This window comes from Chinchilla lanigera, unplaced genomic scaffold, assembly GCF_000276665.1.
Source record: "Chinchilla lanigera isolate Chin_1 unplaced genomic scaffold, ChiLan1.0 scaffold00188, whole genome shotgun sequence".
Classification (NCBI taxonomy): Eukaryota; Metazoa; Chordata; class Mammalia; order Rodentia; family Chinchillidae; genus Chinchilla; species Chinchilla lanigera.
Window position 1 is genome coordinate 761271 of NW_004955589.1, and position 20533 is coordinate 781803.

The following is a 20533-nucleotide window of genomic DNA, read 5'->3' on the forward strand; positions in this document are numbered from 1 at the left end:
AGAAAGAAAGAAAGAAAGAAAGAAAGAAAGAAAGAAAGAAAGAAAGAAAGAAAGAAAGAAAGAGAGAGAGAAAGAAAGGCAGGCTGAAATGGCTATTAGTGGCCATATTTTAAAATCAGAGAAAAATTGCAGAACAAAGAATATTATTGGGAATAGAAACAAGTATTTCACAGTATTAAAAAGGTCAGTTTATCAAGAAGACATATTAGCTTCTTCACACATAGGGAAAACCCTGATATAACAGATGATTCTACTTCAAGTATTGTTGCATAGACTCCTTTTATTCTCACATGGAAAACAACTACAAATTCTGAAGAAAGTACTGAAAAACCAATTTCCTAAAGATTCTGAAGCAAGCAGACTGTGGAGGGGAATCAAAATAACCTGCAAGGATTGGAGACAGTTTCCTGTTTTTAAGGGGCTTTGCCCTATGATGGCCACCAGTCACAAAGTAGCACACTTAACTGTTAGAATCAGAGCATGTATACCTGCCCTCCCAGATCCTTGGGAGGCTAAGGTAGGAGCATCAGTTGAGCTCAAGAGTTTGAGGCCAGTGTGGGCAACACAGCAAGATCTCCTCTCTATAAAAACAACTCCAGCAGAAAACCTGACATCTTTCTGGCCAAAAAAAAAAAAGTTAGGACTACTGTAGAGGCAAATACAGCTGCCACAAGAATGAGTAGAAAATCCCAGTGCAGAGAGCAGAGAAAGTGAATGAACAACATACGTGTATCAGATCATTCTCTTGGGTAATGTTATATTCAGACTCAAAGGAACACAGCAAAGGCTCAAAGAATTAAACTAAAACTGGCAGTACTGACACATAAAAACAGTTCAGAGGAATATTACAGAGCCCAGAGTCTACATAATACAACATTCACAAAATTCAGGACACAAAACCATATTACACAATACATAAAGAACTAGAAGGATATAGGCCATTCTCAAGGGAGAAGATACTTACTTAATAAAGGTCAATCCCCAAATGATGTAAATGTTGAAATGTTCATGCATTAGTCACTAGAACAGAATAGCGTCCAGAAAAAGACTGACACAATATGGTCAACTGTTTTTCAACCAATGCCAAGGTATTTCAATAGGGACAGTATACAAAGGGTGATCAGAATACACAGTGAATATTTAAATACAGTGAATATTTAAATTTTTAAAATTTATTACAGTAACGATACACCCATTAATCTTTAAAATACTCCTCCTTGCTTTGCTTTAAACACACTTATCTCATCATTCTTGCCACTTTCTGAAGCAGGTCTCCAAGTCTTGTATCTTTACAAAATGTGATAAAAAATACACTGAATGGTGAATGCTGCTGCCAGGTCCCATGCAAGGGGAAGGCAGGCTCATAAAAACACCAGTATGTCTTCATGCACCTTACTCACCAGATCTGGCACAGTGAGACTTCTGGCTCATCTCCAAAGTCAAAATGACCCTGAGAGGTAAACATTTCTAATTGATTCCGGACATCAAGAGAGCCATGACAACTCAACTAAAGACACATGAAAGAGGACTTCCAGAATTGTTCCAAAAAGTGCCAAGAATGATGGGATAAGTGTCTTCAAAGTGAGGGGGAGTATTCTGAGGGAGGCTTCCTGTAATAAATTTTTTAAAAATTTAAACGTTCACTATATGTTTCAATCGCACTTATATTCTTTTCAAAACAAGTTGGTGAAACAACTGGATATCTATTTATAAATAAAAGATGTCTGCACCTTCCCACCCCAACAAAGGACCAAAACAAAGGGAAAAAGGAAAACAGGAAGGAGGGAGGGAGGGACGGAGGGATGAAGGGACAGAGGGAAGAAAAGAAGGAAGGAAGGGAGGAAGGGAGAGAAGGAGGGAGGAAGGAAGGAAAGAAGGGAGGGAGGGAGGAAAGAAAGAAAATCTATTTCAACAGAGTATTTAAGGCGGAGTACTGGACTGCACTGGGTATATGACAGAGATACTGCACAGCACAGAGTTACAAAGAAGGAAACTAAGAGCCAGGTATGGTAGCACATGCCCTAGCACTCAGGAGGCTGAGGAAGATCACCATGAATTTGAGGCCAGCTACATAGTGAGTTCAAGGCCAGCCTGGACTACACACAGTGAGACTCTGTCTCAAAAAGCAAAGGAGAGGGGTCAGGGATATAATTTAGTCGCTCAGCGCCTGCCTGACAAGCTCAAGGTCCTGAGTTTGATTCCCAGTACCCTCCCCACCAAAAAAAAGCAAAAGGGGAGGGAGTGCTACAATTCTGTCTCTTGAGGTCAACCCTGAACCAAGAGGGGCTTTGCTTGGAAAGAAAAAGGTAAGCAGGAGGCTGCCAGCAGTCCCCACTTAAGACCACAGACACCTGAACCATGTGTGTATTTGCTGGCAAAGAAGACTTCAGACCTCACAGGCTCTGAGCTCAGTTTGGTGAGCCAGGTTACCACTTCACTGCTCATCAGAGAAAGAGCCCAGCTGGGCGTGATGGCACATACCTGTAATCGCAGCACTTGGGAGGCTGAGGCAAGAGGATCATTGCAAGTTTGAGGCCAGCCTGGGCTACAAAGTGAGCTCAAGGCCAGCCTGAACTGCATAGTAAGACCCTGTCTCAAAAAGACCAAAAAAAAAAAAAAGAGAGAGAGAGAGAGAGAAAGAGTCCAGCTCACACTGTGCCCACTCCTACCTAAGTCCCTGCTGTTCCATCTTGAGACGTCACCCATTCAGGGCCCTATGCAGCAGCAGAGCAGCTGCCCCCAGCAATCTGGTGGACTCAGCACTAATAACCACTCAGGGGCCCCCCTTACCCTTTTGAGGCACCAGAAGTCCCAGCCAGCCTAGCCTGAATGATGTGGCTCATACAGCCCGTAAGAAAGAACCAAGTGGGCCTGTTCACCTTTCTTTTGCCCACGGCAGCAGTTGGGCACCTGCCTTGAGCAAGTAGCACCCCAAGGCACTGCCATCTCCCTCACAGCCCTTGGACCCTGGGATGGTTGCCCAGTCTGGGCCCATTTCTATAGCATGGCCCTCGTGTGACCCTCAAAAACTGACATGTGCCACGATCTGCTACTGGGCATGCTGGATTGTACCCACCTGGAGCCACAAGGGGGGGGCCCATCACCATGTGACTTAAAAACTGACAATACCACACTTCTGCTGCAGCACCAGGCTGGCCAGTGACCCTGCCCCCACACAACTCATGGTTGGTGCCCAGAGGCACCAACAAACTACCATGTCTAAGACAGCTGCATTCCAGCTGCAATCCCATAACCTAGGTCACTGAGATAGCCACAAACATCACTAATACTGACTGTATCAGAAGAAGGTACATGGATACTATGCTATAGCACCTACCTGCAACAAATGCCAATGCAGTCTATTCAACCAACACTCCACAGCAACTGCCAGGAGAAATTCTTAATATGAAAGCCATACTATAAAACTGACAGAGGCAACTCACCTGCCAGATGCACAAATATCAGTGTAGAGACACAAGAAACATGAAAAAGCACAGTAATATGACAACTCCAAATGAACACAATCACTCTAACAACAGACCCCAAAGAAAACAAAATCAACAGACTGCCCAAAAAAGGATTCAAAATAACGAATTATTCTTGCCTCTACTAATTTTAAGGAAACTTAATGAGACACAAGAGAATACAGATAGGTAACCCAATGAAGTTAAGAAGATAATTTATGACATGAATGAGAAACTCAGCAAAGAGTAAGATCATAAATAAGAACCACACAGAAATCTTAATACAATACATGAATTAAAAATACAGTTAATAAAGCCAGGCGTGGCGCATGCCTACAATTCCAGGACTTGGGAGGCTGAGGTAGGAGGATCATTACAAATCTGAGACCAGCCTGGGCTACAAAGTGAGCTCAAGGCCAGCCTGAACTGCAAAGTGAGACCCTGTCTCAGAAAAGGGACAAAAAAAAAAAAAAGAAATACACTTAACAGAGCTGGGAATGGTGGTACACACCCATAATCCTACCCCTAGGAGGCTGACATAGCAGGATCCTGAGTTCAAGGCCAGCAAGGATCTTGTTACGTATCCTGTCCCAAAAAAAGAGAGAGGAAGACAGAAGTACAGTTAATTGCTTCAATAGTAGATTAGAGCAAGCAGAAGAAAGAATTTCTGAGCTTGAAGACAGGCCTTTTAAAATAACCCGATCAGATCAATAAATAGAACTAAGAAAACTTAAAAAGAATTATGGGGTACCATTAAGCAAGCAAACATTCACATTATGGGTATTCAAGAAAGAGAAGGGGAAAGGCATAAAAAACACTCAACAAAGTAACTGCTGAAAACTTCCCCAATGTTGGGAAAGATGCAGATGATCAAGTTTGTATTTAGTAGATTTGACCAAAACAGATCTTTTCTAAGGCATATGATAGTCAAAGTGCCCAAAGACTGAGAAGATTCTAAAAACCGTGAGAAAAGTGTGAAGTCACATGTAAGAGAATCTCCATTACATTAACAGCAGACTTCTCAGCAGAAATCATACATGCCAGGAGAAAATGGGATGATATATTCAGTTCTAAAAGGAAAGTATCTCCAACTGAGAATACTGAGCAAAGCTATGCTTCAGCAATAAAGGAAGAAAAGTCTTTCCTTATTAGACAAGCAAAAACTGAGAGGATGAATCACTAGAGTCGACCTACAAGAAATGGCTAAGAAAGTCCTATACCAAAAGCAAAAGGATAGCAACTACCATCATGAAAGCATGTAAAAGCATAAAAGCTCACTAGTAGAACAGATATACAATGGAGAAAGAAAAGAATCAAGCCTTATCAACACAGAAAAACACCAAACCACAAAGACAAACAGGAGAGAAAGAAAAGAACAAAGGATACTCAATACAACTAGAGAAGATTTATAAAATAACAATGTCTTTACTTGTCAATAATAACTATGAAATCAAACAGATTCAATTCCCTAATTAAAAAGATACAGAATGAATGGATGAAAAACAGCCGGACAATATGCAGCCTTTAAGAAACCAGCAGGAAAGGTCACACGTTGACTGAAAGTGAAGGGACAGAAAGATATACCATGCAAAAGGAAACCAAAAACCAACAGTAACAGGTATACTTAGATAAAAGGGATTTGAATTCAAAAACCATACACAGAGACAAAGGCGGTCACTATATAATGATAAAAGAACCATTTTCACAAAGAAACAACCATTTTAAAAATACACACACCCAAAACTGGAGCAACTCAATTATATGAAGTAAACAGATCCAAAAGGGAGACAGAATCTAATACAGTAGCCAGGGACTTTGACAACTCACCTTAATCAACAGGTTACCCAGGCCGCCCCACACACACACAAAAATTAACAGACCAGCAGAGTTAAACTATCCTAGAGACCAAATGGACCCAAAAGATATTTACAGAACATTTCATTCAAGAGCTGCAGAATGCACATTCTCATCAATACATGGAATTCTCCAGGACAGACCATAGGTTAGGCCACAAAACAAGTCTCACCAAATGCAAAGAAATCACAATCACAGTATGTGTCTTGTTTTTTAATGTTCAGTGCCATTTATTCTCAGTTTTTTTTTAAGTACATGTTTGCAGTACATAATGATTATATTTCTCCTGGGGAGTGATACATGTATGTAACACATTTATATATTTTTTTCATCCCCTCCTCCTTCCCTTCCTTCTCTCTCTATCTCTTGGTTCATTTCTCTTTTGCAAAAGATCTCTTCTCTCCATTTATCTTTTATTTTTTATTTATATTTTAGGTTTCTCATATAAGAGAAAACATCTGAGTTTTAAGCTTATGTGTCTGATTTATTTCACTTAACATTATGGTCTCAAAGTGCATCCATTTTCCAACAAAAAAACACAAGTTTATCCTTCTTTATGGCACAGTGGTACTCCACCAGGTATAAATACATTTTCTTTATCCATTCATCTGCTGATGAGCATACAGGTTGCTTCAAAGATTTAGCTATTATGAATTGTGGTGCTAAAACATGCGTATGCATGTATCACTAATATCATGTGTTTAGCTCTTTCAGGAGGATGCCGAGAAGGGAAATAGCTGGGTTAAATGGAATTTCTAGTTTCTGGTTTTTTTTGAGGAATCTCTATACTGATTTGCATAATGGTTGTATTAGTTTACATTCCCACCAACAGTGTAGATGCCTGCCCCAGCAGCCTTGCCAGCATTTGTTGCTATTTGATTTCTTGATGATAGCGATTCTCTCTGGAATAAGATGGAATCTCAGTGTGGTTTTAACTGACATTTCTCAAATGGCCAAAGGTGATAAACACTTCTTTCATGTGTTAATTGGCAATTTGGACTTCTTTTTTGAAGTGCCTATTCATTTTAGTTTTCCATTTTTTGATTGCGTCTTTTGTTTTGCGAGTCTTATTTTTTTAAAGCTCCTTATACATTCTACATTCCTCTGTCCCACTCGTAGGTTGTCTCTTTACTCTGTTGGTTGTTTCCTTTGCTGTGTACCTTTTTAATTTGACAAGATCCCATTAGTTGATTCTCGATGTTGTGCAATTTGTGTTCTTTTCACAAAGTTGTTGCCTATACCTATGGCTTCAAAATTTTATCTATTTTGTCTTCTAGCAGATTAAGTGATTCTGTTTTAACATTTAGATCTTTGATCCATTTTTATTTTAATTCAGTACATGGTTACACATATAGGCCTAGATTCAATCTTCTGCATGTGGATAGCCAATTTTGCCAACACCAATTATTAAAGAGGCTATTTTTCTGCCAATGTGTATTTTTAGGTCTTTTGTCAAAGATCAGATAGACTAAGGTTGTTTCTGCATCTTCTTATGTAGAGGATCATGTCCTCTGCAAATAATGATAATTTGACTTCTTCCTTTCCAATATATATCCCTTTTATTTATTTCTTTCTCTTGCCTGATAGCTCTAGCTAGTGTTTCAAGAACCATATTGAACAGCAGTGGTAACAGTGGAATCCTTATCTTAGTTTTGATTTTAGAGGGAAAGTTTTCAGTTTTTCTGTTTAATATGATGTTGGCAGGTTTATCACAAATGGCTTTTAGCACATTGAGATAAGCTCCTTCTATACCTATTTTATTCAGGTTTTTATCATGCTGAATTTTGGATAAGCTTTTTCTGTATCCATTGATGTTGAATTTTAGATGCTAGAATTTTTTGGATGTTAGGTTTTGTACTGAAAGGATCATGTGAGTCTTATCCCTGCTTCTATTTATGTAATATATTACACTAATTGATTGCTGATGTTGACCTATCCTGACACCCTTGGGATGAAGCCCATTTGGTCACAGTGTATGATCTTTTTGATGATTTGTTGCATTCTGTTTGCCACTGTCTTGTTCAGAATTTTTCCATCTATGTTCATTAAAGAGAATGGCCTGTATTCTCCTTTTTAGTTGAATCCTTGATAGCATATCTCTTTTCTGACTATTATGGTATAAAGCCAGAAATCAGTAAGAGGAACTTTAAACATTGTACAACTATATAGAAATTAAAATTCTCTTGAATGACTGTAAGTCAATGAAGCAGTTGAGATGGAAACTAAAATTTACTTGAAACAAATGAAAATCAAAGTACAGCACAGAAACACGTATGGGATACACCAAAAGCAGTACAGCAGTACTGAACGGGGCATTTACAGCAGTAAATACACAAATATATATATATTCAAATGATGACATTTACAGCAGTAAATATATCTATATGTATAGATACAGATATACTTACATACATTCAAATAACCTAATGATGGAACTCAAGGAACTGGAAAAAAGAACAAATCATACCCAACCAAAATTAATAGAAGAAAGAAGTAACAAAGACTGGAAAAGTAAATGAAAGAGACCCCCACACACACACAAAAAAAGAGACAATGAGGCAAAAGATCAACAAAATGAAGATTTGGATTTTTAAGAAAAACTCAAAACTGACAAGCCTTTAGGTAGACTATCCAGGAAAAGAAGAGAAGATCTAAATAAATAAAATCAGAGATGGAAAAGTAGACATCACAACTGGTAACACAGAAATTTAAAGGATAATTAGGGATTATTTTCAACAATAAATCATACACCAACAAATGAGAAAAATTTTGAAAAAAATAGATAAATTTCTGAATACATATAACCTACCCAAATTGAACCACAAGGACACAGAAAACCTAAACAGATCAATAGTAAGACTGACTTCACTGCAGAATTTCACCAAACTTTGAAAGAAATCCAATGCTAATTCTTTCCAAACTATTTCAGGGCTGGGGACACAGCTCAGTGGTACAGCACTTGCTTAGCATGTACAAGGCTAGGAGTCCAATGCCCAGCACCAGAAAAAAAAATTACTCCAAGTATTAAAATCAGGAAGAGCAGGACATGGTGGCACACGCCTGTAATCCCAGCACTCGGGAGGCTGAGGCAGGAGGATTGTTGCGAGTTCAAGGCCAGCCTGGGCTACATAAGTGAGTTCAAGGCCAGCCTGAACTGCACAGTGAGACCTTGTATCAAAAAGACAAAAAATTAAATAAAAAATAAAATAAAATAAAATAAAATCAGGAAGAAACCCTCCTTCCAAACACACTCCATGAAGTTAGCATCACCACGATGCCAAGACAAGTATACAACAAAAGGAAAAACTATAAGCCAATATCCTTGATGAAAAAGGTGCAAAAATTCTCAACAAAACATTTGCAAGTCCAGTACCACATACAAAAGATTATACAACATGATCAGATGGAATTTATTCCAGGGATGCAAGGATGGTTCAATATGGGCAAATCAATAAGCATAATATATCACATCAATATAATGAATCCCAGTGCTGTCATCCCAGCACTCGAGAGGCTGAGGCAGGAGGATTGCTAAGTTCAAAGCTAGCCTGGGCTACAAAGTGAGTTCCAGGCCAGCCTAAACTACACAGCAAGAGTCTATCTCAAAAAACAAAGTAAAAGAAAACAAAATCATGATTGTCTTAACAGACACAGAAAAAACACTCACTAAAATTCAACATCCCTCCATAATCAAGCCAGGCATGGTGGCACAGACCCACATCCCAATACTTGGGAGGATAATGAGTTGAATACCAGCCTGGACTACAGAGTGATACTGCGTTTCAAAACACAAAAAAACAAACACTCAAAACACTAGTTAAAATAAAGAAATAAAAAACCACTTGGGTGCTGAAGGCAAGCCCAATAAGGACTACATGCAACTAACTCACAGGCTGAATGTGGAAAAGTTGAAATTATTTCCTTTAAGACCACAAATAAGATGAAGATATCCAATTACCTTGATCTGATCATTACATATTATATACATGTATTATGATGTCACTCTGTAGCCCATAAATATGTACATCTACCATGTGTTAAAAATTTAAAAATTATGCACCTAGAAAAGACAAGAATATAATTTTTTTTTTTACCAGAGAACTTTGATCCTTACAAAATATATATAAAAATCAATTCAAAATGGATTGTAAATCTAAACATAAGGTATAACCACCCTGGAAAGCTGCTGAGCAGTTCCTCAAAAGTTTAAACAAAGGGAGGGGAGAGGAATGGGAAAAAAAGAAGGAACAAGACATATCATGGACATATCCACACAAAAACTTATACACAAAAGCATTCTTTGTAATAGTGGAAACAATCTAAATCTCTCTCACTCAGAGAATGGATAAATAAAAAGTGGTATATCCATACAACAGAATGTTATTTGGCAATAAAAACAAAATGGTGATACATGCTACAACATGAATAAGCTTTGAAAACATTATGCTAAGTGAAGAAATCAGTCAGAAAAAAAAACTCACATCATTCTATTTATATAGTATGGACCAACATATGGGACACGAAAGTAGATTAGTGGGTGCCTACAGCTGGAGGGGATGGAAGGTTTGGGAGATGATGGCTACAGAAAATGGCATTCCTCTAATGTGAAGAAAATATTCTAAAACTGACTATGGTGATGTATATGCAATTCTGTAAATGCTCTAAAAACTACAAGTTATACAATTTGTATGAATGAATTTGTAGCATATAATGAAAGTATTAACAAAGACCAGGAGAAATACTTACAAAACACCTATCTGATTAAGGACTTCCATTTAGAATATGTAAAAATCTCTTGCTCCAAACTAATAAGATAGTCCAATTTCTCAGGAGGGCAGAATAGTTGAACAGATACTTCACCAAACAAGACAGACAAAGGGCCACTAAACACAGGCAAATCAGTTCATCGTCATGAGTCACTAACTGTCAAATAAAATCAAAGTGCGATATCACTATACCCACAAGAACAGCCAGAATTAAAAAGAGTGAAGACTATAGATGTAGCTCAGTAGTAGAGTGCATGCTTAGCATATATGGGTCTTAGGTTCAATCCCTACCATACAAAAGAAAACTTGACCATTCTGGGCTACATAGTGAATTCAAGGCCAGCTTTAAGTACATAGTCCGATGCTCTCTCCAAAAACAAAGAGTCAACAACAACAATAACAAAGACTGAAAATACCAAGTGTTCAAGAGGCTATAGAACAAATGGAATACTCCACTGCAAATGAAAAGGAAAAATGGTACAGCTACTATGGAAAATACCTTGGTACTTTCTTTCTTTCTTTCTTTTTTTTTTTCCTGTTACCAGGAATCAAACTCAGGACCTTGCGCTTGCCAGGCAGGCGCTTGTGCTGCTGAGCCATATCCCCGGTACTTTCTTATAAGATTAAATTTACACTTCTTACAAGTACCTGGAATTCTACTTTTTGGTATATACTCCACAGGAATGAAAACATACAGACCTGAACATTAATGTTATTTCATAGCAGGTCAATCATAATAGCCCCAAACTGGACACAATTTAAATGTGCATCAATAAAGACAAGAGAGGTAGGCATGCTGGAGCATGCCTGTAATCCCAGCACCTGGGAAGCTGAGGCAGGAGGACTGGCATGAGTTCAAGGTCATCTTGGGCTACACAGTGAATTCATGGCCAGCCTGAATGACATAGGGAGATCCTGTCTCAGGGGGAAAAAAAAGAAGAAGAAAGATTTAGTAGACTATTCCTCAGCAATTAAAAAGGAGCAAGTTACTATTACATGTAAGAATGTGTGTCAATCTTAAAAGGACTATACTAACTGAACAAAGACACAGGACAGTACATATTGGATAATTTATTTAACATTTCAAAAAAAGCGAAATACAGTGACAGAAAGCAGATAAGTGATTCACTAGGGCAGTAGGAGAAGACTAACTGAACGGAAGTGTGCGGGAATTTAGAGGGATGACAACAATGTTCTATATCTACCGTGGTAGTAGTAGTGGTTGTAACACTATGTATAATTTTCAAAACTCATAAAACTGAACACTTAACGGGATGAATGTTAACAAAGGTAAGTTATGTTCAGTAAGGCTGAGTTTTTAAAAAAGAACTGACAGTTTCATTCATTTTCTCAGGTCTACAAGAAGTTCTCAAGGTCTTAGGTAATCCCCAGAAGGTGCCAACATCCACATCTGCTCTACTGTTAGGACCTGACCCTAATTTGAACTTCTTATCTGCCTTACCAATCAGAGTTATCCCTTCTGATTCATAAAACCTCAAACTTTTTTTAAAAATTTTATTTTAAAGAGAGTAGTAAAACCTCAAACTTTATGTCTAGTCCTAAGAACACACACACACCATGCTAACATAAAACCTATGTGCTATCATTTCCAGCTAAACTTAGATATAAACTGTAGCTGATCTCTCTGCAATTTTTCTAGCTTCACTGCTGCTGTCATCTTCTCCACTTAAGGAAAAAGAAAAACTGCCATAAATGTTTAGTAGCGCATTCCTATGCAGGAGACAAATCCAAGTTTTACAGATTGTAACTTTAATCAATAGGTCAACTTCCCCCACCATCCCCCAGTACTGGGGAACAAAGCCCTTGCACTGAGCTACATCTCTAGCTCTTTTTAAAACGTTTTACTCTGAGATAGGATCTCACTAAGTCACTGAGTTGCCCAGGCTAGGCTCCAACTTGTGATCGTCCTGCCTCAGCCCCCTACAGTACTGGGGCTCATAGGCATGCACCAGCACACCTCGCTGTAGGTCAGCTTTAAACACATGCAGTGTGTTTGCCAACATCTAACAGAACCTCCTGCATTTTCTACAAAGAATAATAAAATATGAACATTTATATTAACATGTCCAAAATAATCAAAGGCACAAAAAGCAAACTGCAACCAAAAGAAAAATAAGTGTATCACTGGCAATTAGGTTTTGAAAAACAGCAGGATTCAGGAATTCAAGATGGGTTTTCCTACACATCTACAATAACAACAAATTGAAACTGTGTAAAAACCTTATGAAAATTGCATTGAGAGCATACTTGGGGAAAACAAGAGTTAATCACACACAAAGACATCTCCAAAGGAATGAAAAAGAACAAAATGTGGAGAAGGCATTGATTCTAAAATGGAAAAACCTCTGTGTTACCCAAATATTTTGGAAGATAGCACCTTTTAAAATTACTCTTGTCTTTAGGGGCCAGGGATGTAGCTCAGTGGCACAGTGTGCACCTGGCAAGCACAAGGTCTTGAGTTCAATTCCCAGCACCAAAATAAATAAATACATAAATAAATAAATATCTAAACTATGATACAAAACCAGAAAATTATTTTTCAAAAAAATTAATCTTGCCTTATAGCTCCAAAGAGTCAACAATAAATGAGGCTACTAAGGCTACTAAGCAAAGAGACATGGTAACCAATAAAGGAACAAACAAATTAGCAAGCAAAACAAACTTGCATGTGTGAAGAGAAACTTGAAACTGTCAGGAAATAAAATAGAGTTGTACCTAAGCAGAAACAGACTTATCATCATTACTATAGTTCACCCCCTGTGATAAAGCGGGGTCAGTGCTTTTTATTTATGTGTGCAACGATCTTCCTTGTAGAGAAACTGACCTACTTAGCAGTCTTTTATGATACTGCTCCAAAATATTCACAATGATGAGACTAGGGGAAATGAAAGCTAAATATCTGAGGATCGAGTTGGGCTGACACTCACCACAAATTTCTCACCATTCTGCTCCACATGTTTGTATGTGGGGACCGATATGGGCACTGCTTGCTTTTCTGTGTAATCATAAAAAGATTGTCCCAACGAGTCGTCACTGGGATCTAGGTTATCTGCCTCGTGAGGAGGTACAGATAACACTGTCAAGATCAATTCCTTCTCGCCTGCTCGGATCAGGTCCACCACCTGCTTGTGTGTCGCCCCCTCAACATTCACGCCGTTCCTAAGGGGAAAAAGGGAAAAAGACAATCCCATAAACCAGAAGGGTCCAAACACTTATCTCCACCCTCCTGCCCCCAACCAGTGTCACACAATATGAACCATAAAATCAAAAGATTCATTTGGTTCCATAAAATTTGTTTAAGTCTTTACAGATTCTAAAATGAAAGACTATTTGTAAACTTTAAGGCAGAGGAGAAAAAATGGAAACAGGTGAAAGAGAAGACCCTACCCTTCCTCTATATTAGAATCTGACATACAGTTTCAGGAAAGCACATGGGAAACAGAGAGAAGCTGAGGAGGAAACAAAGCTTTTGAGGCTAACTAGTCCAATTTCCTCACCCTAGCTTAGCATGTACATAAAGCAATCAAAATGGCTTTTGACAGTCTTGCCATTTGAATTACACTCTTTATCCTTTTAAAGCCCGTAGGAATTTTATTAAAAAGAAACTTCACACTAGGCTTGGTGGTACAAGCCTATACTCTCAGCCAGAACTCTAGAAAGCTGAGAGGAGGATTACAAGTTCAAGGCCAGCCTGACCAACTTAGTGAGACTCGGTCAAAAAATTTAAAAAAGGGGTAGAGATGTAGCTCAGTATGAAGGCCCTGGGTTCATTCAATGCCTAGCACTACAAAACAAAAAAACAAACAACACTTCACAAAATGCATTCTCTTAACTTACAGACAAATAGAGACAAATAAAGATGAGACAAAAATAAAGACAAAAAAGATAACTTAAGATACTTCCTTTACATTTTAAAATCTGATTTCTCCCCATATCTCCCGGGAGTCAACTTAATTTTTCTTTATGCCAAGTTGTATTATCTTGGGAATTAAATAATATTAATTTTCATACACAAAATTTTTCTGTATTACCTCTAAAAATTTCAATACCTGAACCCAACTTCCTTTGTTCTCTCAATCACCACATTAATTTCTCAGGACTCTCTCTGCTGTCTTACTTGAAGTCCTATGTAATCTGTCCATACTAAAAAATACACACCTAAGTTTATGTAGTAAATCAACATATTCATTCTCCTTCCAGTTTCACTGTGTACAAAAGGCTGGAATAAGGAAAAGTACAAGGTTTGGAAGAACAGTAATTTTGTCAAGAAAGATGCTGAGGCTCACAAAATTCACTCAGCAAGCTGAACTACCTTCCCAGAATCTGGCCCAGTCTGCCGTCTCAGCAAAAACCACTGGGCAGCCGGCCGGAAGGTTCCCTAGCATGGCTATCCAAGAGGGAAAAGAAATACACACCTGACCCCTTAATCCATTTAATATTTAAAGCTTATCTATCCTTTAGAGTTAAATTATCTTTCAGTTCTATTCCAAACCACTTGGGTTTTGTCTTCCTGAAAATGATGCTAAGTTTAGTAACAAGCCTTCCACACACTTTTCAGTCAGTGGAATTGTCTCTGTCAGCCTGGTACCTGAAACTTTCATTTATATAAATGGGCAAGAGATTATTCATCTAGCCTCCTTCATTATTTTGTGTTTACCGATCTAGCCACTAAATTCAGCATTCTTGACATTTTACAACCTAAAAGTCTATCTAACTTATAGACAAACAAACAAAAAAGCCAGTAATTTCACATACAAACTTAGTACTATGGAAGAAAAGTAAGAGCCCCTTTCATTGACGGAAATTTGGTCTTTTTATTCAGACAAGGTCAAAACAGAGATTTTAAAAAATCATCAATTCTATGCAATGCATGAAGAGACTGTTGTTGAAGAAATGGAAACCTCAAGTTATGAATCGGCAAAGATTTCATCTAATTCTTCAGCCTTAGTAGTTCTGAGAAAATATACTGATTGTAGGAAGAAATAAACTGAAAAAGCAAAGGGTAGAACTAAATGAGGGAAACTGACATCTTAAAGACTGAACAAAATATCCTCGATAAAGATTCTTGGTTAATGCAAGTAATTTAATGAGTTATGTATTTGTGCAAAAAGTGATGTTCAAATTTTTACTTTTCAGCCCTCAATTTTTTTCCTTAAAAATTTAATTCTGAAAAAAAAAATTTAATTCTGGGTTACTCTGGTACCAAAAAGATTAATAATTACTGCTTTGAAAACAAGGCCGGGCATGGTGAAGCATGACTGTAATCCCAACACTCAGGAGCCTGAGGCAGGAGAATCACCATGAGTTTGAGGCCAGCCTGGGGCTACAAAGTGAGTTCAAGGCCAGCCTGATCAACATCGTGAAACCCTGACTCAAAATGAGCAAGAAAGAAAAAGAGAGAGACACAGAGAGATACAGAGAGAGAGAGAGAGAGAAAGCTAGTTACTTAACAAGACCCTATCTCAAAATTAGTAAAAGAGGATGGGGACACAGACCAATGCTAAAGCCCTGGGTTCAATCCCCAGTACTGCAATATGTTGGCAGATAGACTGATCTTCACAGTCATAAATATGTTAGCTATAAAAATGTAAAATTATTTTTCACAAGAAGGCTACTAAGCTAGACTCAAATTAGGTATGGCCCCCAAATCTGCATAATTATGAAGATATAAGTAAATGAAAAATATAAATTTTACAATAAGGGAGAACTTTCAGTAGTACAAAATTCTGGTTCAAAGTACAGTCAGACACACGTGGGAGTCAGACACATTTGAGTTTGAATACCAATTGTGTCATTTAACAGATAACTTAGGTAAATCAATCTTACTACACCTCAATTTCCTAATACACAAAGTATGTCTAATAATACTCCTAGCTAATGGACTGTGAGAACTACAGTGAGATCAAGCTCGAGAACAGGGTAACTACTCAATAAATGATAGCTATTTGTATTACGGTACTTGTATCAGCTGGACAAGCAGGCTAGTAGTATTTGGTCTCCCTGATCACCAATCCTTTCTTTTGCCTTTGTAACCTAATCAAGTTGGAATTTGAAAGTAAATGATTAAATTCACAACCAGATAATAGGCATCACAATAATCACTAACTTTCCTAAGACCACCGAATCAGAGAACCACTAAGCCCCACATACCACACAAAACACAGACCCAGTAGGCTCTACCAATCTATACTTCTTCCAAAAGAAAAAGCAAGAGTTTAAATATATTATCAAAAAGTTCAATGGATATGTGAGCAAGCAAATACAGTTAAAAACTGCAGAATCAAGATGTTAAGTACTATACAATTCTTTCAACTTTTCCATGTTTGGAATTTTTTAAAATAAAATATTAGAAGAAAAGAAGACTGCCAAAAATTCCAAAAATCCACAAATAAGACCAAAATTTTGTTTCTCTATGCATTTAAATGATACCCAAACTACTTTATGTTTTCAGCACTGTAAAGATACACTTGATAATTTTAATACAACTCTCCGACATTTGGCTCCAAATAGACAGGTTTTTGGCTAGTAATGGAAGTGGCTTTAAATAAGACTTCTATTCAACCAAATTCAGCCAGCTGAGGAAATTGCAAAGCTAATATAAACACTCTTAGAAGTAAGAGAAAAAGCTTTACTAAATCTGAAGGCTTTGTATACTGCTTATGAAGGAAGCTGAATATAACGAACTAGGTATGGATGGAAATAAAACAAAGCAATCACTGTATACACCAACGCAAAGAGCCATTCTACACAGTAAGGAGAACAGTACGTTGACCTCCTGTGACAGGCAAGAAAGAAATTTCAGTAAATGGTAATTGGTCTCTTTGAAGCTGTCCATTAAATATACATGATAAACCAGGGTATACAGTGGCACAGCTACTACTCAGAAAGCTGAAGCAGGAGGACTTAAATTCAAGGTCAACCTGGGCTACACTTAGCAAGATCTTGTCTCAAAACAACAAACAAAACAAAAACCAAAAAATGGTTGGCACCCAGGCATGGTAGTGCATGCCTGCAATTCCATCACTCAGGAAGCTGAGGCGGGAGGACCTTCAGTTCAATACCAATGTGGATTAAATACCAAGACCCTGTCTCAGGGCTGGGGATTTAGCTCAGCGGCAAAGCGCCTGCCTGGCAAGTGCAAGGTCGTGAGTTCGGTTCCCGGTACCGGAGAAAAACCAAAAAAAAAAAAAAAAGACCCTGTCTCAAAATAAAAAGTTTTAAAACACGTACAGCATAGCTCAGTGGGAGAGCACTTACCTACCATACATGGGGGCCTACGTTCTACCTCTAGTACTACGAAAAAAACAAAAAAAAAAAAGAAAGAAGAAACAGAAAGAAATAAAGAGAGAAGGGAAGGAAGGAAGAAAAGAAGGGAGGTAAAGAGGGAGGGACGGAGGGAAGGAGGGAGGGGGTAAGGAAGGAAGAAAGGAAGGAAGGAAGGGGGCAAGCATTTCTCTACAAGCAATAAGACACATCTCTCAAGCTTATAGGTCAATATGGAATGGCTACACTCCCACAAGAACAGCTAAAATAAAGAGTGACAAAACTAAGTTTTGCCAAAGACGTGAACTAGAATTCTCATACCTTGCTGATGAGATGATAAAATAACAATCTAGCTGTTTCTTAACAGTACATTTACTACATGACCCAGTAATTCTACTCCTATGTATTTCCCAAACTGAAATGAAAACATAAACCATTGTAGTTGAATTTTTCACTGCAGTTATATTCATAACATTCCAAAACTTGGGTAGAAGTGTAGTCCAGGGACAGAACCCTAGCATTTGCAAGGCCCTGGGTTTGATCCCCTCTACACCACAATAAACAAACAAATCCAAAATTGAAAATAGCTCACATTTCTATTAAAAGGTAATAGAGGAAACTGTTGCATATTCACACACTGGAGTATATCACAGCTCTAAAAATGAACAAACTACTCATATCTACAACAGGAGTGAATCTCAAAACTCAAACTAAAAAAAAGACAAGATTCTGATTGATTGGATTCCACTTACTTGAAATGTTAAAATAGGCAAATTCTGTTGTGTAGTAGTAGAAATAGGCTCAGTGGCTGTCTGCAGGAAAGGAAATGAGCACTGGATGCAGAGGGGCACAAACAAGCCTTTTCCAGTGAGGAAAGTGGTTTACATCCAATGGAGCTGGTTAAATGGTTGGTTAAATGCATCCTTTTATAAAAATCAAAACTCTAGGGCTAGGAACAAGGCTCAGTAAAGGGGTGTTCAATCCCAGCACCACAGAAAAATAAAACAAAAAACTTCAGGCTCTACACCTCATATCTGTGCATCTGACCATATGTAAAGTAAATCTTAGTAAGCTGACTGAAAGTAAAAGGTCCATAAACACCCTCATATATAAATGTGAAATTGTAGCCTATAATATAGGTGAAACATAGCCTCTATCCTACGTCCAGATGACCCTGAATATTTTTGTTATGCAACTCCCAGTAGGTGAATCTGTACACGTCTATGGGATAGAACTGTTTTAAATATATGCTTTTTTTTTTTTACCTCTTAAATCTTTGTGGAAAATAAGCTAAATCTTGACTATTTCCAAGTCTCACAAGCTTATTACATGAAGTAATGAAGAGAAGTTTTGCCCTTACCATTGCTTTAGCTTTCTGTCCTAATCTATAAACAAAAGCACAGATATTTGGTAGTGTACTAGCACCATGAACCACACTCCCAAACATTTTTCAATCACATGAGCAGCAGCCTCACCACGAACTATGAGATGATCAAGGAGCATCAAAGGAATGACAGCTGTAGAGCCTCTCCAGCATGACCACTCAGGAAGATCACCACAATTTCAGGGCCAGCCTGAACTGAGAGAGACCCCATCTCAAAAAACCAAAAATTTAAAAGAAAAAATATTTTTTTGTCTTTTTGAGAAAAGGTTGCACTATGCAGTTCAGGCTGGCATTGAACTCACAGGGATCCTACTGCCTCAGTCTCCTGAGTGCTGGGATTATACGCATGAGCCCCCTAAAATTTTTTTTTAATTTCTTGACATTTAGTGGTCCCAAATAATGACTTTTATTTAGACCTGTTCAAGCTTTGCCTCCTTTGGACGAGTTCACTGGTTGTACATGTCTCAATCCTTTAATCTCCAGAGTATAAGGATAGTACATTGTGACTACTACAGCAGGTAGTCAAGAATTTGACTTGTAAGGTAGCAAAGAGATAGAGAAGGAACCAACAAACCTAACCCAACCTGATGATTTAACTACACAATTTAGAAGGAGAGCTCTGTGCCCAACCATGTCAGCTGATTCCCATTGGACACATTCTCCATGAACTGGTGCTTCATGGGCTTCAAAGCATTCACCTACTCCATGAAGTTTAGGGACAGAGTAATAGTGGGCGACGTGAATGGGACTCACACTTAGTCTCCACTGTCAACTACCTGAACCTCTATGTGCTGGTCTTCAGCATCATTCTGACCATTATCCTTATCTTGATTTTCACTACAAGCTCAGGATAACATGGCAAGCAATACAGAGCCGCTAAAGGATTTTAGGAGCTACTAGTAATGCCCATGTCCTCCACCCTCCACTGCTAACCCTGAACCCTCAGGCTATGACTCTGCCCCTTTGACCCCATGTCATATCTGTCTACAATGGGATTCAATAAAGTGTTCATATTCATGAGAGGAAAAAACAGGACACTATTTCAAAACTAGTGAAGAATCAGAGTAACAGATTATCATGTTAATCCATTCAGCAGCAACATCTTTCTCAAGTTCATCAAAGCTGCAGCTGTCAAGAATCAAACACTACTAATTGCATTAATATATTTATTAATATATTTCATTATAAATATATTCACATTTTGTTTTAGGTGTAGATCTCACTTGTTAAACTGTTAAGCATTCCAGACTATGGACCCTTTTCTTCTGACACAGTATTTGATCCATACCACATCTAATTTATTGATAGGATAACAGAAGCACAACTAAAGAGAGTGGACAAGCCAGGCATGGTGGCGCATGCCTGTAATTCTTGTGGGAGGCTGAGACAGGAGGATTGTTGCAAGTTTGAGACCAGCCTGGGCTATAAAGTGACCTCCAGGCCAGCCTGAACTGCATAGCAAGACCCTGTCTCAAAAAGACCAAAAAAAAAAAAAAAGAAAGAAAGTGAACAACAAAAGGTTTCTAAAATGTTTGAGTTTTTCCTAATAGTAAAATCTGGAAAACAATTTTTACAATGTAAAGTTATTGCTGGACATACAACTATAATGCCAGCACTTTGGGCAGGATCCAAGTTCAAGCCCAGCCTGGGCAACTTGCTGACTTAGCAAGATCCTCCTGTCTCAAAATTTAAAAACAATTTTTTAAAGGCTGGAGATGTGCACAGCTTACTGCAAATGCTCTGCCCCAAAGTACTGCTCCCCCCAAAGTAAAATTATTATT

At 38.1% G+C, this 20533-nt stretch overlaps 1 protein-coding gene across 3 annotated transcripts in view; it reads right to left on the reverse strand.

The window, feature by feature from the left end:
- The window catches only part of Snx27 (sorting nexin family member 27), a 79476-nt gene that overhangs the window by 41379 nt on the left and 17564 nt on the right, over positions 1-20533 (reverse strand). For all 3 annotated transcript variants that reach the window (XM_005414566.2, XM_005414568.2, XM_005414567.2), the window contains exon 2: positions 13033-13264. In XM_005414566.2, the coding sequence (XP_005414623.1) occupies positions 13033-13264 (232 nt within the window). The remainder of the gene's footprint in view (positions 1-13032; positions 13265-20533) is intronic.